This window comes from Pipistrellus hanaki (genome assembly GCF_964339955.1).
Source record: "Pipistrellus hanaki genome assembly, chromosome: 11".
In the NCBI taxonomy this organism is placed as follows: Eukaryota; Metazoa; Chordata; class Mammalia; order Chiroptera; family Vespertilionidae; genus Pipistrellus; species Pipistrellus hanaki.
In genome coordinates this window covers 43932043-43958074 of record NC_140513.1, presented here as the reverse complement: position 1 = coordinate 43958074, position 26032 = coordinate 43932043, and the positions used below count along the sequence as shown (strand labels likewise).

The window sequence follows — 26032 nt, the reverse complement described above, 5'->3', positions numbered from 1 at the left end:
GGGCAGACTCTCAACATAGGAGCTGCCCCCTGGTGGTCAATGTGCTCCCATAGGGGGAATGCAGCTCAGCCAGAAGCTGGGCTCATTGCTGGCAAGGGCAACGGCTGACTGCCTGCATAGTTTTTACATAATTATCTAGCATCACGGACTAGAAGATCAAGAGGGACATCCCCTGAGGGCTCCTGGACTGCAAGGGGGCACAAGCTGGGTTGAGGGACTCCCCCAACCCAGTGCAAGAATTCTGTGCACCGGGCCTGTAGTTTTGTAAGATAAAAAACCAAAAGCCACAGCCATCAACAACTCCTGAAAATAATTACTATTAACAATTTGTTGTATATCTTTTTAGGCCTTCAAGATATATTTAGCATATATAATGCATTCAGTATATTCAAACAACCCTAAATCATATATATATAAATATAATGTATCCAGTATTTATGATATGTATATTTAGTATTACACTTTGGTTGAATATATATATATTCTGCAACTTGCTTTTGAAATTTTAATATATTTTAGACTGCCATATGTTTTTCACATGAGCAGAAATTCATCTGTGGGAAGGTTGCAAAAATTGTTTAAAACTGTGGGAAGGTTGCAAGAATTGTTTAAAACTATGATGACTGGAGAATATTGAAGCTGAGAATATGCATACTGTTATAACGCAAAAGTTAATCAGATACAAAATGGAGGCTTTATTATATTCTTATTTTCCTTTTGTCTACATTTCCTTAATTTCAGAGTGCAATTAAATTTGAATTGCTCAAAACAACAATTTTACCCAGTTTCAGATGTATTATAGACTGATCCATTACTTTGTCTAACATATGTTTATTGAGGGCATATATGCTCTACACTGTGGCACTTCCTGGTATCACTAGGAATGTGGTGGCACTAGTCACAGAGTGGCACTAGTCACAGAGTGGCACTAGTCACAGAGTGGCAGTGATAAACCCTATTGATCTGTTAGTCCGTGATGCTTGATAATTATGTAAAAACTAGAGGCCCAGTGCATGAAATTCACGCATTGACTTTGGGGTGTCCCTCAGGTTGACCTGCTCAGTCCATGAGCCCTCAGGGATGTCCTACTGACAGCTTAGCCCTCCCCTTGGGGAGTGGGACTAAGCTGTAGTCTGGTCTCCCTCTGTGGGAAATGACCAGGCTGATCAGGTGAAGGTGCCACCTCCACCACCCTGCTGCTGCTGCCACTGCTGGTCGCTGCAGCTGCCAAGGTGTTTTTATCAACACAGACTCTAGTCCCTTCAGCATGAAAAAAATGACAACTTTCTTTAGGCATTTTCAAGATGTGTCTTTCATAGAATATGACATTTCTTTCTTGTTTTTAATTCTCACCTGAGGATATGTTTCCATTGATATTTAGAGAGTGGGGAAGAGAGAGGGAAAGACTGAGAGAAACATCACTGTGAGAGGGACACTTTTGATTGGTTGCCTCCTGCATGAGCCCTGACCTAGGCCCCGGCCAGGGAGGAGCCTGCAACCTAGGTACATACCCTTGATCAGAATCGAACCCAGACCCTGAGATCTGCAGGCCGAGGCTCTATCCACTGAGCCAAACCAATTAGAGCAGGATATGACATTTCTTAGCCCCTCCAGCAATGGACTTTGGTTTTTTCCTTTAGGAGTGAGGTGGAAAAACGCTAGATCACCTTCTTGGATTTTTTTTAAAAAATATATTTTATTGATTTTCCACAGAGAGGAAGGGCGAGGGACAGAGAGTCAGAAACATCATGAGAGAGAAACATCAATCAGCCACCTCCCACATGCCCGCCACTGGGGGATATGCCCTCAACCAAGATACATGCCCTTGACCAGAACTGAACCTGGGACCCTTCAGTCTATAGGCCGGCACTCTATCCACTGAGCCAAACCGGTTTTGGCTCTTCTTGAATTTTTATTACCCAAGTTACCAAGAACAATGTGAGTGGTGGTGTACAGGGAGTTTAGCCAATGAGCGGTCAGAAAAGGTGTTTCCTCTGCAGCTCACACGCAGAGGTCCCCCTGATGTGTGTCCGCTGGGGTGGGGGCATGCTCCAAGCTGGACCATGGCTGCTCATTGCACGCCCCACCTCTGTGTGTGTCCCCTGGGGGCCTGCTCCCTGCCGTGCCATGGAGGCTCGGAGCAGGTGCCCTGTGTGTTGTGTCTCCACAGCCCATCCCCAGCCCAGCCTCCCTGAGGCCACTGGGGCTAGGCGTGGGGGTGGGGAGCAGGCAGTTCCCTGCTGCCCATCTGAGCAGGCAGCTCCTCCTGAGCCTGACTAATTTGCATATTCTCTCTCTCTCTCTCTCTCTCTCTCGCTCTCGCTCTCGCTCTCGCTCTCGCTCTCTCACTCTCTCTCTCTCTGTCTCTCTAGATGTGGTCATATGAGCCACATCAAGTTTTATAGGGACCAGTTCTTTATTGGCTGAATGGTTACTTTTCATTTTGCTGTATATATCACTTTACTGTTTTATGCGTTTTCATGTGGTTTTCAAACTGACTTATAGACAGAAGACAGATTATGATAATTAAACTAATGATACAGGTACCTCAGATTTGCATACAGCTTTGCTGCTTAGGAAAGAAGAGGTCCAATATTTGGCTTAGAAGCAACAGACTCCTCCTCCCTGGTTCTTTCGTTTACAAAGATGGGAAAGAGTGAATGAACGCAGGGAGGCAGCATAATCCTGGTTGACAGTGAGCTTGGTGCTTTTATTGACTTCAAACCTCTACTTTGGAATGTGTTATATATTCAGCCCAGATGTAAAATGCTATTTTAGTGGGCACCTGTTCTCTGATTCAGAGTTGGACTTTATACTCTGTAATGATCCTTACTAGCATCCCTATGTCACAGAATACATGGAACTCCAGTCTGCACTGTATCATTTGCACGAACAGGGCATTGTTGGCCTTATTCCTATCCTACCCCATGGTATGTCCTTAGAAAACATTTGTTGAATTTAAGAATGGATGGATGGCCAAAACCCGTTTGGCTCAATGGATAGAGCGTTGGCTTGGGGACTGAAAGGTCCCGGGTTCGATTCTGGTCAAGGGCATGTACCTTGGTTGCGGGCATATCCCCAGTAGTGCAAGAGGGTGTGCAAGAGGCAGCTTATTGATGACTCTCTCTTCCATGTTTCTAACTCTCTTTCCCTCTCTGTACAAAATCAATAAAATATATATATATATATATAAAAAAAGCTTCAATTTAAAAAAAAAAGAATGGATGGATGGATGGATGGATGGATAGATGGATGGAAAGGAATTTTCCTCTTTGTTCTGTTTTGTAGAATAACCCTTAAAATCAGTGGTTCTCAACCTTCCTAATGCAGCGACCCTTTAATACAATTCCTCATATTGTGGTGACCCCCAACTATAAAATTATTTTTGTTGCTACTTCATAACTGTAATTTTGCTACTGTTATGAATTGTAATGTAAATATCTGTGTGTTTCCAATGGTTTTAGGCTCTACAGCAGCGGTTCCCACAGGTGGAGAACCGATATCAGGGTCAGAATACACAGATATTTACTTTACAATTTATAACGGTAGCAAAATTACACTCAGGAAGTAGCAACGAAAGTAACTTTATGGTTGGGGTCACCACAACATGAGGAACTGTATTAAAGGGTCGCAGCATTGGAAAGGTTGAGAACCACTGCTGCAGATTTTATCTCTCTCATAATTTGGGGAGGGTTCTAAAACTTGTCCATGAGATAGAGGGTAGTAGAAGTCATCTGACTCTTGGATAACAGGTACTGCATTCAGAATGTCTGTTTTTATCTGTGTGCCTTCTCTGCTGTCACCTACCCAAGCTTTCATGTTGTTGAACTTGGGATGAAGATACATCATTTTCCAGAACATAAATCTACTTCTGGGCTTTTCTTCTTCCTTCCTAGTGTGGGAAGAGCTGGCCTACTATGAAGAGAACACACGGGAATTCCTTTTTCCTGAGCCCAAGCTGACACCTTCGAGCCCTGGCATAGGTAGGGAGGTGCTCATGAAAACGGCCGCAGGTTTCCCAGTAAGTGATCTGTGCCCAGCTGGCTTCTGTGTGGGAAAAGCACTTCTTAGGGCCTGAGCGTTTTGTTCCTGATAGGGCTTGTTCTTGGACTGGTCACTTTATCTTGGGCAGTACCCCTGTTATTCTGTTTAGCAGTCTTGTTTATTTTTTATTTTTATTTTTATTTTTTTAAATATATTTTATTGATTTTTTACAGAGAGGAAGAAAGAGGGATAGAGAGTCAGAAACATCGATGAGAGAGAAACATCAATTAGCTGCCTCTTGCACACCCCCTACTGGGGATGTGCCTGCAACCAAGGTACATGCCCTTGACCGGAATCGAACCTGGGACCCTTGAGTCTGCAGGCTGATGCCCTATCCATTGAGCCAAACCAGTTTTGGCAGCAGTCTTGTTTAGATGCCCCACTCGGAATGCCAAATTACACCGATTCCCATTATTGATCTGAGAGGTGGGAGTTTTACCTAATCTGGCTAAATCATTGCCATAGTCACACTGTCACATAATTATAAGGATGATATATATATTTTTTAAACCTCCTCTTAATGCAGATTAGCTGGAAGATTTTGTCAGTTTATTTAATTGCAGCTATTATTTTAGCAATAATAAGAGTAAGTAGGGCAGTAATAGTAATAATGCTACTTCTCATTTATTTTGCCAATTGGTTTTTCATATGATATCTTATTTTCCTCATAACAGCTCTCAAGTGAGCTGAGGCAGATGCTATGGCCTCCACTAATGGAGGGGAAACGGACAGAGGTTCACTGACTGACTAATGAAGGATATTAAAAGATAGGGCAGTCATTCAATCGATAACCTAACTGTTTGTGGGCATTATCTGAACCCAAATTTGAATATTCATTTTGATGTTATTTGTGATAATTTCTGGCTTTGCAACAACTCTGTTGTTGGAATGCCTGGGTTCAATAACCAACTTTGCCATCACTAGCTGGACAAGTTACTCTCTGCGTCTTAGTTTCCTCCTCTACAAAGTATAGAAACTAGATATTATTAGGACCCAACTTATGGGTTGTTTGGAGGATTAGATGAGTTACTATATGCAAAGCACTTAGGTCAGGGCATATAATACAATTTATGTGTTTAGCTATTCTTATTAAGTATATGCTATACTAGTATTTTATTTTTCATCTTTATCGCTATCTAATTGACAACTAAAAATTATATCCATTTAAAGTGTACAACTTGATGTTTTCATACATATCTACATTATGAAATAATTGCCGCAAGCTAATTATCATATCCATCATTTACTGTTACTAGTTACCATTTTCTTTTCTTTTGTGGTGAGAACTCTTAAGGTCTACCTTCTTAGAAATTTCAAATATGCAACATAGTATTGTTAACTATAGTCACATTGCTATACATTAGATCTCCAGAATTTATTCATCTTGCATAATGAAACATTGTACCCTTTGACCAACATCTACCCATTTCCCCCATCCTCCAGCCCCTGGCAATCAGCATTTTGTGAGTCTGACTGTATTAGATTCCTTATATAAGTGAGAAAATGCAATATTAATTTTTTCGTGTTTGGCTTTCATTTAGCATAATGTCTTTCAGCTTCTTCTGTGTTGTTGAAAATAGTAAGATCTCCTTCTTTTTAAAGGCCGAATAATATTTCATTGTGTACATATATTTGTTATGTGCATATTTTAGGTAATGTATATGGATAATGCCAACCACACAAAAGAGCAATTAACTTCTTGTATGATTTCAAATTAGGATGGGATAGGCAAAAATACTGTTCCAATAATTTTGTTTGCTTCTTTTATGCTGTTTTATTTTTAGGGTATTGCTCCAAAAATAGAGTTTTCTACAAGGACAGCCATCAGAGAATGTGTGTTTCTTCATAGAAACAGATTTCTTGTAAGTATAATCAAGAAGCCAGTAATAGAAATGTCAGGAATTTTCAGTTTACCAAGTTTAGATACATCTAGATAAGTAAAAATGTGGAGACTTATTTCTAGTTTTGAATTTATTCAAACTATTTTCTCTGCCTGTCACATTAGACTGATTATGCTTGGCACATATTCATCAAGGTATAGTTGGTAGAGCAGAATGGTCTAGGGTTAAGATCACAAGTTTGATGTGTAAGCTAGTTAGATTTTTTGTTTGGTTTGGTTTTATTCTTTTTGTTGTTGTTGTTAATCCTCACCTGAGGTTACTTTTCCATTTTTTGGAGAGAGTAGAGGAACAGGGAGAGAGACAGAGAGAAACATCGATTTGAGAGAGATACATCGATTGGTCACCTCCTGCAAGTGCCCCAACCACGGCTGGGATCGAGTCTGCAACTGAGGTACATGTCCTTAATGGGTATAGAACCTGGGACCTTTTAATCCGTGGGCCAATGCTCTATCCACTGAGCCAAATCGGCTAGGGCAATGGCGTTTATTCTTGATCTTATGAACAATAATGTTTCCTTCTTCCTTATGCTGAAGCTGAAGCTCAGAGTTGTATTCATGGTCATCGTCAGTAACTGTGAAGGGTCTTGGGCATCCATAAGCACTACCTCTGTTATACTCTCTTATTCAGCCCTAACTTCCCCTTCATTCTGATTTATTTCCATGTTTCTTTTATCTTATTGCACACAAATTTTGTAACCATTTAAAGTCCTTTCTAGAACATTATGGAAGTGAATGAATGTGATATCCTTCTTTTAATACTTGTCATCCTAAATCTTGCCTGATTCAGTCTAGAAGACCTTGAATGTGTGCTGTGGATACTGAGTGACAAGAGTCTGTGCAGATCCATCAATCCTCTGGGCATTATAATTCATATAATTGGAGACCAATGATTCATTTATGGAAAGCATTAGCTGCTTTTTAGTTTTTCTTTCTTTACCCACTACTTTCTTCATTCTGTTTGATATGTGTGCACAGTGAGTTTTTCAATCTCTTTTTCATATCTCCTAATATATATCTTCATTTAAAGCCTTAACTTTTAAAAGTAGTATCTTTTATTTTTCTTGTAAGTACCACACTTGTTTTGGAAAATTATAAAATTTGAATAAGCAAAAAGATATAAAATTATGTTATTCTTACTATGTATAGATGATATGACTAATTTTTGAGTGTATTCTTCTGTACAACACACTTTTATTTTAAAGATTAAGTTCATACCATTTTGTACCCTTTCTTTTTCACTTAATATGCCATGATCATGTCCTGATGTCCTTAAGTACTTTTATACCAGGCAAATCTTCATGGCTTCATTGTATGCCATTGCATGGTAGTGCCATAATTTGTTTGGCGAATCATTTTCCTATTGCTGGGCACTTAGCTGATATGTCACAGTCCAGTGAGGAAAACAAATCACACATGTTATTTTAACAGAAAGATTTAATGTAAAGAAGGAAGGCTAACGAGGAGATAGAATGCTGAGAGGTAAAGGGTAACACTGAAGTGATGGGGGTAGTGACTGCAGGAAGCAGCTCCACCCCTAAGGCTGAGGAAACAAAGGGAAGAGCCTAGAAGCTTGAGGAAGAGACCCCATAGAAAGGGGGTCCCATAGCAAAGGGACTCTGGGGAGAGGCTGCCTTCCTGGGTGCTTCTTCAGAAAATCAAAGGTAGGACTTTGATGAGCTGGGAGTCAGACCTCTAAGGAGGGACACTGCTCATCGCTGGTGCCTCAGATCCCATGGGGCGAGATTCAAATCCCTGAGTGCCGGAATGCCTGAGGGGGGCACAGTGAGACTAGTTCCGGGATTGTTGGAGTGGGGAGAACTACGAACTGGAACCATTGGCTGTTGCCAAGGTGAAGAATGGTTGCTGTGGTAGGATGCTGTCTGGAATAGAATGCAAAACTGGAAGTGGGCAGCTCCGTCTTCCTGATTCCATCCCGCTGTCTCCCTCTAGTGCTTTCTAGTGGTAGAGCCTAACAATAGCTGGAAAAGCAGAAGGGCTTTGCAGGGTGCCAGTGCTCCTCTCAGAAAGCTGAGTATAAAAGGTGGGTTTGGGAGCTGGAGGACAATTGTTTACTCACCATTCACCAATCTGGTTGGTTTCTCACTTTGGAGCTGTTTTAAGAATTTTTTTTAAAGCTAAATACAAAGCCATAATTATTTCCTTATCATAAATTAGTAATTGAAGTGAAATGGCTGGATCCAAGTATATGCCAGTTCTCTCTTTCTCTCTCTCCCTCTCTCAATCTCTCTTGATGTCTTTTTATTGATCAATCATCTATCTGTAACCAGGGGAAGTGTCTGATACTTTCCAACTGTCTCCTAATGCAAATAAACCTCACTGGTATTTGAAATGTAACATACTAGTGAGTTATAAATACTAGTGATGTTAAGCTGAACTGAAGAAAAATTAAGTAGAGAAATACCCTTCCTTGAGTTCCTATTTTATAAATCTAAGATGTTCAGTCTTTTACCTTAGTTAACAAAGTTCAATTAAATACAGTCATACTCAGCCGGGACCGGTTTGGCTCAGTGGATAGAGCATCGGCCTGCGGACTGAAAGGTCCCGGGTTCGATTCCGGGCAAGGGCATGTACCTTGGTTACGGGCACGTCCCCAGTGGGGGCTGTGCAAGAAGCAGCTGATCGATGATTCTCTCTCATCGATGTTTCTAACTTTCTATCTCTCTCTCTTCCTCTCTGTGAAAAATCAATAAAAAAAAAATATATTAAATACAGTCATATTCTGTTTGAATTATTTTGCCCTCCCCCCTCCCCATTTTTGTTTTTAAAAGAATTGTTTCTTTTTTTGGTTCCAGGGAGAAAGATATAAGTCACAAAGGCCTTTATTTACATCATATGAACCAACATTCCTCTTAAATAATACACATATGAAGCCAAGAGAAACTAATCTCAAGAGACTGCCCCAAAGCGTACACTTCCAGGATCCCTTTCCATGTTCTACCAAACGCTTCTTCCAGGACCAACCAGCAGCTCAACTGAACCTTGGAAATAATTCCAGAATCCCTGGAGAAAGCAAACCTCCATTTGTAGTTAGACATGTGAGCCTAAAATTCTTTATCAGAGTTCTTTGGAATGGTGAGGTTGTGAATGAGTTCAGAATACAAGAAGTTTGGGTTATAAAAATAATTGGGATATATATCTATATCTATATCTATATCTATATCTATATCTATATCTATATCTATATCTATATCTATATCTATATCTATATCTATATCTATATCTATATCTATATCTATATCTATCTAAGCAACCATTATGACAATGACTGAAATGACTGATCAACCAGTGGCTATGATACTCACTGACCACCAGGGGGCAGATGCTCAATGCAGGAGCTACCCTTGTGGTCAGTATGCTCCCACAGACAACCTCCTGAAGCTGACCAACCTCTCCCAGTCCCTTACTGTAGCCGGCCAACCTCCTACAGTCCCTCCCCCTAGCCAGCTGGCCAACCTCCCAAGGTCCCTCCCCCTATCCATCCACTGTCCAGCAGGCCCTGATTAGCCTGGCCCTGGTAGGGACTGGGCGATATGGCCCCAATTGGCCCTCATCTCTAGCCAGGTTTAGGGACCCCACCATGCACAATTTCATGCATCAGGCCTCTAGTATTAAATAAGGAGGGAACTCAAACTGAATAATAATGATGATTAAGTTATGTTATCTTTCTAGAGCCATATTCAGAAAGCTCTTATAAAGATGTCTTGTACAGAGGATTTTCTCAGTAGATATCAGCCATCCCTATGTTTAATTTTTGAGAATTATTGAGTGTGATGTCTACACATGGCAACTCACCATTTATCCACAAGAATTAGTGAACTGATGGGTGGAAGACAAAGTTCAATTATTATGCATAACAAAGTCTGGCATATACTCTGTACAATCTAAAACTAAAACTTCATCAGTTTTAAAGAAAACTGCTTGAGTTTTTTAATAAGGTTGTTGCTCATTAACTATACTTTAAAGAGCAGGGGAAAAAATGTATCGATATCTGCAGGAAGAAGCAATGATGTGTCATATTCAAAGCACTTGATCCAATGTACCTTAGATTTAACCTTCGGGGAGAAGTGGGCAAATTTAATAGCATTAATTCTTTTAGTCTCCTTAATTTTTTTAAACTATTATAAAAGTAATGGGAATACAAAAATGTTCAAAAAACTACCCATAGTTTCACCGGTATAATAAAAATAAGTAATTCATTTTCTTTAATCTTTTTAATATTCATAAGACTTGGTTTTTCCTACAAAGTCGTAGTCAATACTGTAGTATATACTGATTAGTTTCTCAACATATACAATTAATATTACATTAAAAACATTTAAAAAATATATTTTATTGATTTTTTACAGAGAGAAAGGGAAAGGGACAGAGAGCTAGAAACATCGATGAGAGAGAAACATTGACCAGCTGCCTCCTGCACACCCCCTACCAGGGATGTGCCCGCAACCAATGTACATGCCCTTGACTAGAATGGAACCTGGGACCATTCAGTCCACAGACCAACTCTATTTACTGAGCCAAACCGGTTTCTGCCATTAAAAGTGTTTTGATATTATTTCCTATTCTTCATTAGCATCAGTCCATGTTCTAGTTCTCCAGTCGTTCTTATAACTCCAGTAGTTAACTGTTGATAATGTAAAGTTGATAATTTGACTTAAAGTCACTAGTGGTGATGTTTGTGTATTTGACACAAATCTGTTTGCAGATCATGTTGTCCCATTTATGAAAATATGTTCACTTAAGTAAAATAATGTAGTCAACACTATTCTTCTTTTCAAGGGTACAGACACTCAGATTGGCCCGGAATGTGAAAGACTGAACGGTGACCTTGTGATTAATCCCCAGGCTAGCACTGCCCAGACTGTTTAGGAACATGAAACTCTGTCCTATATTTATGTATTTATTTATTTGTTTATTTATATTGTTGATAGTATTACAGATCTCTCTCATCCCTGCCCCGCTTCCCCCCGCCCCCTTACTCCCTTATCCTGTTTTAAAAGAATGTAAAATAAGCTTCACTCAGTCTTTTCTGGGCTTGACTTACCAGTGGTTAGAATATAACGTGTGCCCATCGTTATTTATTTATGCTGACATTGTAGCCTATCTCTTCGTGCTAGCCTTAGTGAAGAGAGGGACAAACAGCTTCCCCTATCGGGATAACATTCAACGTACATTGAGATTGTGATTTAATCTGTCCCCAACTTTCTTTTCTCACCTGCATGACTGACAGGGAGGAAGGCATTACAGAGACTGTGGAGAAGGTAATACAAACCATGGTGGATTTACGTCTTCTTTCTTTCCTCTTCTTTCAGGTGGACAGTGCAAAGCCCTTTGGTGAGGATATTTCAGAGCATTGTTCCCGGAAGTCTAGAAGAAAATCTAAGTTTCCAAATTTCCCCTTTCCTGTGAGAAGAGGTACTCAAGTTTTTTGTTACCCCTGTAATTTCTCTATGGAAGCAAATGCATCCTATTTCTAGATCTTCTTTCATTCTGTGGAATGTTGTTTTTTTTTGTTGTTTGTTTGTTTGTTTTTTAACTTGGAGTTTAATTCTCAAGTACTCTCCAGGGAAGGAGTTCTCATGGAGCAGGATCAGCAGAGAAGCTGTTTGAGAGTTCCCCTAGAGAACTCTGGGCACCCAGTGTGCTCTGGTTGCATCAGTTTCCTAGCTGGGCTAGAAATGCAGAGAGCAGCTTGTTCTGGTGTGAACTTCTTGCAAAAGCACCATTGTTAGCCAACAAATAAGACTGGCTATTTCTGTGGATGGGAAAGAGCAGGGGGTTGGTGATCAAAAGAGTGTATAACATTTGCTTTACAAGATTCCATGTTAGGGAGGAGGGGAGTCAACTCTATCTGAAGCAGTTAGGTTAAGGCAGGGGATCTCAAACTGTCAGGTGTCAGGACCCATCTGCATTCTTTTAAAAAAATGTTTTTATTGACTTGAAAGGGAGAGGGAGAAAGAGGGAGGGAGGGAGGAAGGGAGGAAGGGAGGGAGGGAGGGAGGGAGGGAGGAAGAGAGAGAGAGAGAGAGAGAGAGAGAGAGAGAGAGAGAGAGAGAGAGAGAAAGAGAGAGAGAAACATTGATGTCAGAGAAAAACATCAACCTGTTGCCTCTCCCACAAACCCTGATTGGGGATCAAACCTGAAACTTGAAACCTAAAACCTGGGCATGTACCCTGACCAGGAATTGAACTGTGACCTCCTGGTTCATAGATCGATGCTCAACCATTGAGCCATGCCAGCTGGGCTAAAGGTTTATTCTCTTTTGCGGGGTGGAGGTGGGGGTTAGTCCTCACCCGAGGATATTTTTCCATTGTTTTTTAGGGAGAGCAGAAGGGAGAGGAAAGACAGAGAAAACGTCTGTGTGAGAGAGACACATTGATTGGTTGCCTCCTCCATGCACCCTGACCAGGGCCAAGGTACGTGCCCTTGAGAGGAATCGAACCTGGGACCCTTCAGTTCGAGGGCTGAGGCTTTATCCACTGGGCCGAACCGGCTAGGGTCAAAGGCGTATACTTTTAAAGGACGGCACAGATCCTTATGTAATTCAAGCCAGTGCTCTTGGATCACGGTGACTGCAGCCAACCAAGGACAGAGCACAATTTGACGCAGAAAGTGCTTTATCACCTCTGACATTTAATTTAAGTCCTTCGGTTTGAAAGTCACCGGGGTGGCCTATAAAGGCAGCACTGCCCGCCCTATTACTGGGAAACCAAGCAAAAGCAAATGTCCTTTCCCAATTATGATAGCCCAATTATGATAGCACTCTCACATCACACTGGTCTCAGCCTTTATCTGTTTCTAATCCTGGCAGGTGGGGAAGTAAGGGTCCAGAGAGGTTACAGCATGTGTACAGGTCACACACCAAGTTTTTGGCAAACCTACCTTTAGAGAAGGCGTTCAGACCTCTGGGCTCAGACCCTGTAGCTTCCTAGCCAGACCTTTGCTTAGGTTACCTGTCAGCTCATTCATCCGGGCCTAAGGTAGAAGAAAGCGGTGCTTCTCCAGTGTGAATGTGCATTGGAATCACCTCGGGATCTTGTTGAACTGCGGATTCTGAGTCAGTGGGGCTGGGGTGAGGGCCTGTGATCTTTCTTTTCTAACAAGCTTCCAGGCGACACAGGTATCACGGGTCCATGGACTGCACTTTGGGAAGCACAGGCACAAAGGCGAGCCCCTGGGGAAGTAAGTGCTCAACATCAGGCACAGGGGACTGGAGGGCAGGTTTGCGGCTAAAACCGGGAAGGGCCTTAGCACTGCTGGTTCCCTGAGAGCTTCTGAGACAAGAGGGACACACACATACAGGCATGCCAAGAGGATGTGACAATTGCCAGGCTTTAAATTTCCTTTTTATAGCTTCCTTCTTACTGCCAGTGGCAGAAGGGGAATCAAACAGTTCAGGAAAAGTTCCTTGTCGCTGCGTAAGCCCAGGCATTCGGCGGTGGGGTGGGGGGAGAGCACCGGGACCATAGCATGGCCTTGCACATCCTCATTTCAAAAGCATTTATTTTTTTCTCAACCCGGAAAAGTCCAATTTATTCTTGGTTTCATTTTTGTATATTCATATATTCATATATTCACTTTCTAGTCCTTACCATTCTCTGGCATTAGATCTACTTACTTATTATGAGTATTTAGGATAATCCTAACTACTTAAACTTTTGCTGCATCATGTTTCTGCAAGCTCTTGCATATTCATTGTCTCAACCTAATATTTATGTCGACCTTGGACAAGTATACTTAAGAGTTTCTGCATCAATAAGATTCCACGGAAACCAAATGTGAAGGGAATGACAGAAGAGGAAGAGCTATGCATTTTATATTTGAGCCACAACGGCTTTCTTGTAGGCTCTGGGCTCCTGAGCAAATAAGAGTTTTCCAGGCTGTTGAAGGGTTACTGAACTCATGGCTTCACTTTCTTCTTCTTCTTCTTCTTCTTCTTTTTTTTTTTTTTTTTTTTTTTAAATATATTTTACTGATTTTTCACAGAGAGGAAGAGAGAGGGATAGAGAGTTAGAAACATCAGTGAGAGAGAAACATCGATCAGCCGCCTCTTGCACACCCCCAACTGGGGATGTGCCCGCAACCAACGTACATGCCCTTGACTGGAATCGAACCTGGGACCTTTCAGTCCACAGGCCTTTTCTCTATCCACTGAGCCAAACCGGTTTAGGCATGGCTTCACTTTAGACTCTCTTTTACTTTTCTCAAAGCATGCATGCTATGGAAAGTAATTGATTGATAACCTCATTGTTGAGCTCAGTAGGACAGAGAAACTTGGAGATAGTGAATTGCTGTGACCCAAGGGAGATTTAAAAGTGATAGTGTCACTTACAAGGGAGCATTTAAGCTCTATCACAATTCATTCATTGTGTAATATTTTTGTGCTGCTGTGGAATATGTGGAACAGTAGTTTTTAAGGGTGACTGATAACAATAAGTCATTGAATCACCTGTTCCTCTTTCTTCTAGCTTCTTCTCTTGACAACCTTGCAGCTAACGTAAAGGTAATTTTAGAGGTAGCATTGGTAACATAACTTATTTCCAGCTATCTAATGTTAACGCCCGTGCTTCCCCCAATGAGTGGTGAAAGTGTACTTCTAGCCAGAGCTGCTGATGGAGTTGCTATGGTTAGAATGGAGTTCAAGAGGTGCCCTGGCTCCGTTGGCTGCTTTGCTTCCCCTTGTTTGTTCCCTCATGTACACTTTTCTTTCTCAGCAGGAGCGAGGGTGTATGTAGGCCCAATACCTACTTTATCAGTAGAATCTTCATTGATTTTTCTCTAATCAAATACCTTTATACATAGTGGTGATAAAGCACTTGTTCTTGAGGCTTGATTGGCTTGTCAAGGTGAAGAGGCAAAGTTCTGTGATAAATGTATATATACAAAGAAAACGAAGTATACTGTGCTTCTTATGCCAGAGCATTTAAATATTTTGTTTAAAAAGGAAATCTTTGTAGCTTGGTAAAAAAAAAAAAAAAAAAAAAAAAGGAAAAAAAAGAATTTCCCCCCCCTCCTCCCCCAAATCCAATAATCTCCAGGCCTCCCAAATTAAAATTAAAGTTCAGAGCATGAATTTATTTTGGCTTGTTAACTCATGCCAGACATAGAGATTTTAGTTATCTTTCCTTGACCTCTTCTCCTGAGCATTTGCCTTTAGTCTTCTCTGCACACCCTCCCCCCCTCTCTTTTATTGCAGGAGACTCCTAGGGCAGGTATTCTATCTTGCTCACAATTCTCTTTCTTGTCCCACCCCACCCCACCCCACCCCAGCTTTGAATTAAGCAAACAAAAGTAAAACTATAACTAAAGAAGAATGCACATTGTCACACAGGTTATCAAAGAGCCAGATGAACGGATTTTTTTACGGAATCAATCACCATCCCCGTCATGTCCGAGAAAGTTTAGAAAGCCCTCACCCCATTACTGTAACCAAGGGGACGCGGATTTCCACCGGGGAACTTCGTTCGCCACCCCCCGGCACTCCAGGTCTCCCAGCCCTGCTCTGGATCAGCCCCGTCTCCGAGAAAGGTCAGTGGCAAGTGCCTGTCTCTTTGCTTGAGTGTCTTGTGTTCTGGCAGGAGTAAAGCCCTGTCTCCTCACCCGTTCGCTTCCTCAGGAATAACCTGTTGGGGACACCTTGATATAAAAATTTATTATTTCTTTAAATGTCTTCCCCAAAGTAAAAATTCTGCCTTTCTCTTGCCCCTTGGAAAACATATCTCAGGATGTTTGCTGGGAATGGGATAAATAGCTAACTTGACATACTAAGTGCTATTTATCTATCCATTTTTAGATGGTATGCATTTTAAAACTCAATCTTTTCAACAGTGTGAAAGTAGTGTTCACTATTTAAATTTTGGAAACTACAGAAAAACAAAAATAAGTGGGGGAAAAAAATCACCCATAGTCTTGTCACCTAAAGACAAACATAAACAACACATGGATATGTTTTCTTTCTCTCTTTCTAGACATGGTTTCCTGGTTTGTTTATATTATTGTTACAAATTTTAAAAACTGTGATTGCATATGTCTAGAGGGCAGGCCAGAGATGAACAGGAATCTTGATTTTCCAAATTTCATTCTCTAGTCATATGATTAACCATCTGGTCTGCCCAGGACTATCCTGATTTTAACCCTGACAATCTGGCATTCTGGGGAAACCCCATAGTCCCAGGCAAACAGGACAGTTGATCACCTTCACTCCAGGGAAGTGGCACCAAGGGTAACATTAGTGAGATAATATTGTTTTGAATAAAGGATATGCAGTCTGCTTTACTCTGCAATATTAGTGATGAGAATAAGGTAAATCCTTATAATCACAATAACATAGTTGCTCACAAATGGACTCAGTAAGTATCACTAAACAAGATTTTCATAATCAATTTGCTAATTCTGCCTCAGAATTTAGGAGTTCATACTTACCCCCTCCCAAAAATGAATGAATGAATTCAATCATTCAATAAATACTTATTAAACTAGAGACCCAGTGCATGAAATTCATGCAAGGGAAAGGTCTCTCAGCCCAGCCTGCAACCTCTCCAATCTGGGATCCCTCAAGGGATATCTGACTGCCTGTTTAGCCCGATCCTGGCTGTCAGACATCCCTCTCACAATCCAGGACTGCTGGCTCCCAATCACTCACCTGCCTGCCCGCCCTGATTGCCCCTTACTACTTATGCCTGCCAACCTGATCACCCTCTAATCACTCCCCTGCCAGCCTAATCAATGCCTAACTGCTCCCCTGCCGGCCCAATTGCCCCTAACTGCCCTCCCCTGCCAGCCTGGTCATCCTTAAAGGCCCTCCCCTGCAGGCCCAGTCACCCCCAAATACCCTTCCCTGCAGGCCTGGCTACCCCCAACTGCCCTTCCCTGCAGGCCATCTTATGGCAGCCATCTGTGTCCACATGGGGGTGGTCATCTTTGACCACATGGGAGCAGCCATCTTGTATGTTGGAGTGATGGTCAATTTGCATATTACTCTTTTATTAGATAGAATACCTACCATGATATTCAATACCTTTGAGACTCCAGGATGAACTATTAATCTAAGAGTTTCAGTCCCAATTTCAGGCTAGGAGTAGAAAGAGACATTAATCAAATAATGACAAAATGTTCACTAGGAGAAGTGCTGTAAATAAGGGTAAATGAACTCTAAATGCATAAAATAGGGAAGCAGACTCCCTCTACATGAAGGGAATTGGGAAGGCCCTTCCCAGAACTCAGTAGTTGAACTGAGCTCAGGAGGGTGGGTAGGAGTTACAAGAGTGGGGATGGGCTGGAGGTGGCAGCCTCCTAGTCCGAGTGAGCAGGGCTGGGAAATGCCTCCGGAAGGAGAAAATGCTTTATGTTTGAGAAATTGGACAATGCTGTGAGACCCGTAGGTTAGGCTGGGTCTGATTGGCCTAAAGTCAGTGAGATAGCAAATTACATTCTTCCGGTGGAAAACAATGGGATTAAATCTGGTATTGAAATTTTTGGATTAAATTCTTAAATGTCAAAGCAAGATTTGTCCTTTAGAGAGAAATCTAAAATACATAGAAAAGGATGAAGAAGAAAGTCCCTCACAGCCATACTCCCAAACACAAGCCATTCTTCCACCTTGGTGGTTTTGATTCCCAGTGATGGTCTAGGCACAGGTTTAATAAAGACATTGAAACCACCCTGTACACTATTCTTCCTGGTGCTGTGTTTTTCTTACTATTAAGTTATGAACACCAACCCACACTGTTATGTGCTCTCACTATCCTTTTTATTAGCTGCATAACACGTCACCCTGTTTAATCTGTCCAGCAGGTTCCACCCTGGACCTCAGTCCACATGGAAGAAGATCCATGAAAGGGTATGCAGTCTTCTGACGTCCCACAGAGCTCGGCAACACCCAAACAAGGTTAGGGCTTCTAGCCAAACGGCATCTTTGCTGACAGAATGAGATGGGCCCTGGGAGACTGAGAGTTTAGCGTGATAGGCAGACATTAATGAAGTAATCACAGAAATCAATGTAAAATTTTGTGACACTGACCAAGGAGGTACGTGGTGTCCTGGGAGTGTAAGGAAAGGGGTATTTGATTTGGTTGGGAGTCAGGGTGGGTTTCCATGCAGAAGAGACAGTGGCACTTCTGTTGAACAATGGGCAAGGTGTGCGTCCAGAGGAGGTCCTGCAGCAAGAGGGAGCAGGGGCCTTTCAAAGGACTAAGAGAAGATAGCGTAACTGGCCCCAAGCACATTCCCTTCCACCGCACACAGGAAGTCTGGTCCAGGGAAGAATCCAGAGAAGTGTGTGTGGTCTGTGTAAGGCCACAGCATGGAAGAAAAGTTTTCCTAAAAACTGTTGAACAAACTCAAAAAGAGTCTGGAGGTTTTTGCTAGAAGTAAATGATAGATTTATTCAAGGGTCCTAGAGTTTGCAAATTGGGAACACAGAAAGAAGGAAAAAAAGGAAGAAGAAAAAAAAAAAAAGTTACACTGAGAAGACAGTAACAGGAGTTTGCAAATTGTAACTTCTTCATATATGGGAACCCCGCATATACAGCATATATGGGATTCACAGACCTCTGAAACGCAAAGCTATACATCCTGTTATCATTGCTCTGTTTTACATTATGAATAATGCAATTGCTGCATTTGTTTTGTTATAGGATGATTTTATCTCTGACGTAAATTATACCCTTGAAAGACCAAGCTACCCTCTGAAGAACTACCCAGTGCATGCACAGAGATATTTTTAAGCTGATGTCTTATGTAAGTAAGCAGCTTAAGTGCTGCTTATTATGGTTTTCTAAAATAATTTTAGTTTCCAGCAGCCAAAATGAGGTAACTAGAAAACGTTGTGGACAGGAGATGAGGGAGAGTTCTAAGAACCACATTCTTCTTTCACACAGTATAATAATGACAGGGCATATGTGGGTCTGCCAGCTATCTCTCTCTCTCTCTCTCTCTCTCTCTCTCTCTCTCTCTCTCTCTCTCTCTCTCTCTCTCTCTCTCTCTCTCTCTCTCTCCTCCTACCCCAGCTCTTTCAGCTCCTTGAACACAAGCTTTTTCTGTTCTAAGGCCTTGGCTCATGCTTTTCTCTCTGTCTGGAATACTTCTTTTCCCCCACATTTTTTTTTTCTTCTTTTAATACTTCTTCCCTATCCTTCTTGGGTCACTTCTGTTTATCCTTCGAGTCTCATGGCATTCTGTGACACCCCCCCCCTTCCGGGGCATACCCTCTTTGGTGCCCTGCATTTTCATAAAGTGTGACACAGTTTGTTGTTCTATGTTTATATGGGTTGATTGCTTAAACGCCTGCCTCTTCTAATTCAGTGAAACCTGTCTCTCCTGCTCCCTGTGTTATAGCCGGCATGTAGTGCATGACAATGGGCTCTCATTTAACTCGGGTGAATTCAGCCACACTTGCCAGGCTTGTGCCCTCAACAGACTCCCAGTCCCACTCCCTACCTGCCGCTGCCTTTGTTTCAGACGACTCTACACTGTGCTTGGTGCTCAGTAAATATTTTTTGAACAAAGGTTTAATGAGGGAATGAGGTAGCTCTAGAATTCAGATAAGTGGCAAGTAGTTGGCTATAGAGTGGCGTATTGTCATTCTTCAGGTATTCTCTTCTTTTCCATTTCTAGCCCAGGGCCCAAGTAACACTAGCTCTTCATTATCAAGTCCTTCCGGGAGTGCCAGGAACTGGCCCCAATACTCCACATCTATTAAACGAGTTAACATTGAATCCTCACAATCCTGTGAAGTAGTTATTATCACTACTTCCATTTTACAGCTAGGGAAACCGAGGCACAGAGCACTCAGGTGCCTTGCTCAAGGTGACATGGCTAGTGAATGGAAGTTGAACCTGGGAATGAGTCTGGCTTCAGCGCACACGCTGTGAACCATTATCTTCTAGGGCTTCTCCAAACCTCGAGTGTGTGATAGGGGAACCTGGGGAGGGAGGGAGGCAGTGGAGGGGGGGGAGAGACAGAGCGAGCCCTTTGGAACCCCAGGAGAGCTTGTGGACATGCCCATGACCGTCTCCCACAAGGACCCTGTGGTGCTGTGTTATGAAGTCCCTCATTCTAGCCACTTGAAAATAGTTACGAGCCTTTTTAAACAATAAAGGAGTGTGGGATGACAAGGTAAGGATTTCCTTAGTTAGGGTCAGGCTCCCAGCGTTGGCCAGGACTCCCTGCCTTCGGCGCGGAGGAATGTGGAGGACAGCTCAGTGATTGCCTATTCTTCGGGCTTCCACCTCAGAACGTTCTGCTTGGTAGATTAAAGGATGGATTCTGGGCCACTTAATGTCCCGTAGCCAAAACTGCCATCTAGGCATTTATTAGGTGGTTATTCGGAACATAACCCACCGTAATTACCACTTAGGGAACACGGCCACCTAATTACCAAATGCCAGATCGTGTTGGATTTCAACATAGGTGACATCGAGTTACAGAGAGTCCTGGAACAGCGGATATGTGCTCACTGATGTGAGGGGATAGAGTGAAGGTGAGAAAAGCATTAGTAAATTCTGTCTTACAAAATAGGCTTCCAAGGTAACATGAGATCCACGCCACTGGCTTCTACCCCCGCTTGCCGGGCCATGGATGGGTCATGGATTCCTGGTGAGGCAGGGGGCCTGGAGGACTGGGTTAGCGAAGGTTTTCATGCTTGTAAAACACCCAGGCGACTTTGGCTGTTGTGAGCAAATGGAGCGTGTATTAGAAAGATGCCGAGTATCACAGGGAATCCAGGGAAGACCCAAATCAGCAGGGCCAAGCGGCTAATGCTGGGCAGCCGCAGCCAACACAAACGTTGGGAATGCAGGCCGAGAGGAGCGCTGGGCAGAAGACCCGGTGGGTTTCCACGGCACGCCTCCTTCCCTGCCGCTCTTTTAAAAACGGTGCTGCACGAACATGCCGCCTGTCCTAATAGCCGATCCCTCCCACCCCAGAGTAAGCCCCTGGGTCCTCATCTCCGGAGCGGAATGTTTTGTCAGACATCGCAGAAATGATACTTAAGGTGCTGTCATTATTCAGCTGACACGCTGACTAGTGTGCTTCATCATTGACCACCCCAAATTTTGCTCTAAACACGCACCTCCACCTCCCCCGCCACACACACACACACACACACACACTGATGGTGCTTATGTCCCACGTCCTGGCACTAGTCACTGGGGGATTGGAGGGCAGCACCATTTCTCATCTCTCCCGGACCTTCTCCACTCCCACTGTTTCATTGGTGATCAGCCTGCCCTCTCCTGGTTTCCTGGTGATCTCAGGATTAGGGGGAATTGAAAAAGTACGTAGATTCTTGTCACAGAAAGGCCAGGGATTTTTGAACCAATAATGAGTCCAATGGTCTGACCAGGGAATGGGTAGAGGAAACGAGTCAAAGGGGTTGGAATATATTTCTTCTTATTCTGGATGGTTTGGGATTTGATATTTTTGGTGTAAAGTAGACGATCCCTTGTATATTTTTAAGGGGTTAAAATGGTGAACTTTGTGTTATGCGAATTTTATCACAAAAAATTCCTATAAGTGCATGCGCGCGCGTGCGGGCGCGCACACACACACACACACACACACACACACACACATACGCACACACTCTTCCTAGCTCTCTTAGAAGCTTGATGGCCTCTGTGTCCTTGTTCTTCCCAAGTGTGTGAGCTGATCACCCATGTCCAGTGGGTGCTCACTGAGATGCCACTCGGAAGGATGGGCCTGTGAGGCCCTCTTCTGTGAACCCTCTGGGTCCCTCATGAGCCAGGGCCTCTGCACTTGTCCTCCGCATGCTCTTGTTTCCCTCAGCCTTGTACTGTAATTGGGTTTCCTTATAACACTCTCCCAAGAAGGGGATAGAGGGCGGGAGGGGAAATTCTCCAGGGAAGGAGGGGAGACTGCCCACATGGAGTGTTCCACACCTGTGAGCAGCGTCCTGTGAATCATTTCCACCACCACGGCTGGCCTTCAGGGGGCGCTAGTCCACCTGTAATGCTCCCAATCTGACAGTGAGCCAGGAAATCAGTCAGGCACAGACAAGAATGATAGAATACACTTTTCTAGAATTAAAGAATAGCCAAAAGGAAATAAATCAAGAAAAAATAAATAAAAGACAATAATTAACTGAAGCACAAGTTTCTGATTCTGTCACCTTCAGCTCCTAAGAGAGTGGCTAGTATGGTTTCCACCCTTTCCTGGCAGCTGGCAGGCAGGAGCTGTTTTATTCCATCCACAGGGGCCCCCTTCACCTCCAATACAAACAAAACAAAAAGCAAACAGGACTACAGATTCTGAACTCCACCTGGGGGACCCTCCCTCTTTGACCTGGTCAGCAGTTTCTGCGGGATTTATCATTTGGTGGCTTGTGGAGATTGGCTTAATGGGTAATGATGCACCTCCCTTCATCATTACCCATTGAGCTCCTGGTCCTGTCAGAGTCCAAGAGACCCCATAGGCTTGGCTGCATCCCTGAATCACAAGACAGACTCCACAAATGACAGAATCACGGGGAGCTGGGAGTGGGGCCCAGGCCCCACTGCAAACCAATTCAATTGGAATCCCCGTGGTAGTGCCCAGTATTTTTATAAAGGTCCTTTGGGGGATTCTGATGCACATTTAGGATTGAGAATCTCTACAGTCGGCTGCCAGTGCCTGAGGATGAGGGACTTGGAACACCCCCCCCCCCCCCAATCCCATACTGACCCCACTCCACGTTCAAAAATAATTGTTCCAAAGAATAGAATTGATTGGGGGCATGGTTAACAGTTTAGCTCAGTTACACCTGACAGTTTCTGCTCATTTGTAGTGTGCCAAGGACTAGCCCACGAGTGTTGTTCGGCAAACTGCGGCTCGTGAGCCACATGCAGCTCTTTGGCCTTTAGAGTTTTTAGCAAAGGTCAGCTTAGGAGTAACCTAATTAAGTTAATAACAATGTACCTACCGATATAGTTTAAGTTTAAAAAATTTGGCTCTCAAAAGAAATTTCAATCGTCGTACTGTACACTCTCCATAGGTGGCTCCACTGCTGATTATCATACTCTTATACACTTTCCAGAGACCACACAGCTGCCTTGTCATGCTCACTCTGCACTGTGAGTGTAGAAGGGGCTCAGACACCAAGTGATCCCTAGGGAGAGAGACAGGCCAAGATCAGGGTAGAGTGAGATCATCGCCTTGGTCCTGTTGACTGTTGGCTCTTTTTCTCAGTCCCACCTGTAGGGGAAGCTGAAAGAACGCTGGAGGAGCATCATGAAGAACTCCCTTCATCCAGACAACTAGCACGTCCTTAGGGAAACGAACAATTGTTTGTTATGTGTATGGAGTTGCCGGTTTCTAACCCCTTTAAATCAAACCCTGTACTCATACTTTTGTACCCAGGTAAGAGTCGTTGATTAAAGTCTTCGTCATTTGGGGCTCAGATTTTCTTGTCAACATGGAACATTTGTGTTTTATTTTGTTTGTTTTGAGCTTGAAATAGAAAAAACAATGGTTGAGTGGTGGGTGCTTGGAAAGTACTTCTTAGATTTCTACTGAAAATGTCAAGATGCCTTTTCAGTGTTCCTCATCTGGGCAGTGGAGTGTCCTTGAAAAGTTCTCTCTTCCCCGCCTCTTTCCCTCCCTTATTGCCTCCTGGATTTCCTTCCTCTTCCCTCCTTCCTCCCAGCCTCCCCCTTTCTTTCCAAATCAACTTACAGTTTGCATGAATTAGAGAAAGCTGCTATTTAGAGGAATAACCCAATCAATCTTCTAGGAAAAGATTTTCTCTTTTAGGTAAATCTGTTTTTTATTGTTAGGTTCAATGTACCTGAAGTTCACTGAATACCTAGGAAGGAGGAGGACAGTATCTGGACAATTCAAATCTTGCATTAAAGGTTTAATTTCTATGATACATTTGTAGGAGGAGGCTAATTTCTTTGGCCCATAGTTTAAACTTTTTTCTGTCACTATCTCTCCTTTTGTTCAGCGATTCTGAATAAATTCACACGAGCAACAACAGCTTCCTCAAATAGATCTACTTGAAGTCAATAGGCTCTGTAAATATGACTGCCAAACTGAATTTAAAATCGGTTAGACCCCTAGCTTGTTTTGCTCAATGGGGTCCCAGGTTCGATTCTGGTCAAGGGCAAATGCCAGGGTTTCGGGCTCAATCCCCAGTAGGGGGTGTGCAGGAGGCAGACAATCAATGATTCTCTCTCATCATTGATGCTTCTATATCTCTCTCCCTCTCCCTTCCTTTCTGAAATGAATATATATATATATATATATATATATATATATTTTAAATTGGTTAGAAAGTTGCCTTTATGAAATGCTTACACAGTTTGAGGGAGCAGGAAGAGGACGGAGGGGGAGGAAGTGGGACTAGAGGCACATTTGTCTTCATGGGAATTGACCCAGAGAAGAGGGGCCTGAAATGGAGACCGTTCTCCTTCAGACTACAGCCTGGGCACTTCGCTCTACCTTACACTGAAACCACTTTCGATTTTGGAAGATTCAGTGAAGAGTCCAGTTTCCTTTTCTCATTATGACCACAGGAATTAGGTAAATTAGGAAAAGGAGATTGTAAAACAAAACTCATCCTCTTCTCAGAGTTTCAGCCAAACAAAGGCATACATTACAACAAACATTGCCTCTTTGGAAAACAGACAGCATGTTTAAATTACACCTGCTCATCTGTTCTCAAAGTGTCTGAAACTATAGTTGTCAGTTTATTATTTCATTGTCTAGTAGGGGTGTCAAACTCAATCAGAGAAGGGGCCAAAATCTAAAATCCAGCCTAAATCGCGGGCCGAATGGTTTACTGAACAGTCATAAACTGACAATGTCATAAACTGACAGCGGAGTGCAGTGATGACAGCGCGGTGCGGGCCACATTGCAAGGCCTGGCGGGCTGGATTTGGCCCGCGGGCCTTGTGTTTGACACATGTGGTCTAAGGAGTCATCAAATAAAAAATACTGTATTATATTAAGACTGAGGTACAAGTCTCAGAAAAGTGTCTTATAAAGCAGGACAGAAGCAGCCAAAGGAGACTAGTTCTTTTTTTTTTTTTCTTTTTTTCTTTTTTTAATATATTTTATTGATTTTTTTTACAGAGAGGTATAGAGAGTTAGAAACATTGATGAGAGAGAATCATCGATCAGCTGCCTCTTGCACACCCCCTACTGGGGATGTGCCCGCAACTAAGGTACATGCCCTTGACTGGAATCGAACCCGGGACCTTTCAGTCCGCAGGCCGACGCTCTATCCACTGAGCCAAACCGGTTTTCTGCTAAAGGAGACTAGTTCTGATGAATTAGTATCGCACATCAGTTATTGCTCAAATATACTCTGTGACACTCATGTTCAAGTTTCTTTTTTTATGTTCATTTTTTAGCATAATTCCTTATTTGATTAATGGTTAAGATCTTAAATGCCCATTCTTAAAGTCTTCTTTTTTCTTTTTATTTGCACAACCCAATCTGCCTTTTTCTCATTTTTGGGTTTGCTAACTCAATTGTTTAACCTATTTAACTTTTTATTTTTCCAGGAATTACTTTAGTTTTGGAAAATCACTTTGGACCAGGATTACAATTGAAACATTTTTTTTTTAATTTTTTTTTTTTGGTGTGTGTGTGTGTGTGTGTGTTTTGTTTGTTTGTTTTGTGAATCCTCACCTGAATATTTTTTCCATTGATTTTTAGAGAGAATGGAAGGAAGGAAGGGAGGAAGGAGGAGGGGAAAGAGAGAGAGAGAGAGAGAGAGAGAGAGAGGGGGGGGGAGATATGTGAGAGATACATTGATTGGTTGCTTCCCACAGGCACCCTGACCAGGGCTAGGGATTGAATCTGCAATTCAGGAACATGCCCTTTACTGGGAATTGAATCCATGACCCCCATGATCCTTTGCTCTAACCACTGACCAGGCCAAGACATTTTACTTTTGGAGTATATAACAACATGAATAATTTTGTGACATATTGGGGTATGGATTTCTTTTGGGAAGGTCTGTGTCATTAACCATAATAAAAATTCCCACTTGTCTTCAATTTATTATTCATTTCTTGAGTTTCACAGTTGCTGACCTATGAAAGCTGGGACCATATTTTACAAGC

At 42.6% G+C, this 26032-nt stretch overlaps 1 protein-coding gene across 11 annotated transcripts in view; it reads left to right on the top strand.

Moving 5' to 3' along the window:
- SPATA6L (spermatogenesis associated 6 like) overlaps positions 1 to 23575 on the top strand; it is a 39646-nt gene extending 16071 nt beyond the window's left edge. For 2 of the 11 annotated variants that reach the window (XM_084899535.1, XM_084899527.1), the window contains 9 exons: positions 3897 to 4021; positions 5829 to 5906; positions 8758 to 9000; positions 11275 to 11377; positions 14432 to 14466; positions 15295 to 15491; positions 17754 to 17850; positions 18599 to 18701; positions 23148 to 23551. In XM_084899535.1, the coding sequence (XP_084755661.1) occupies positions 3897 to 4021; positions 5829 to 5906; positions 8758 to 9000; positions 11275 to 11377; positions 14432 to 14466; positions 15295 to 15491; positions 17754 to 17850; positions 18599 to 18688 (968 nt within the window). In that variant the 3' untranslated portion in view covers positions 18689 to 18701; positions 23148 to 23551. Of the gene's footprint in view, positions 1 to 3896; positions 4022 to 5828; positions 5907 to 8757; positions 9001 to 11274; positions 11378 to 14431; positions 14467 to 15294; positions 15492 to 17753; positions 17851 to 18598; positions 18702 to 23147 lie in introns of all 11 variants that reach the window. The other 9 variants (XM_084899536.1, XM_084899528.1, XM_084899530.1 and 6 more) reach the window with 8 other exon arrangements.
- The last annotated feature ends 2457 nt before the right edge of the window (positions 23576 to 26032 follow it).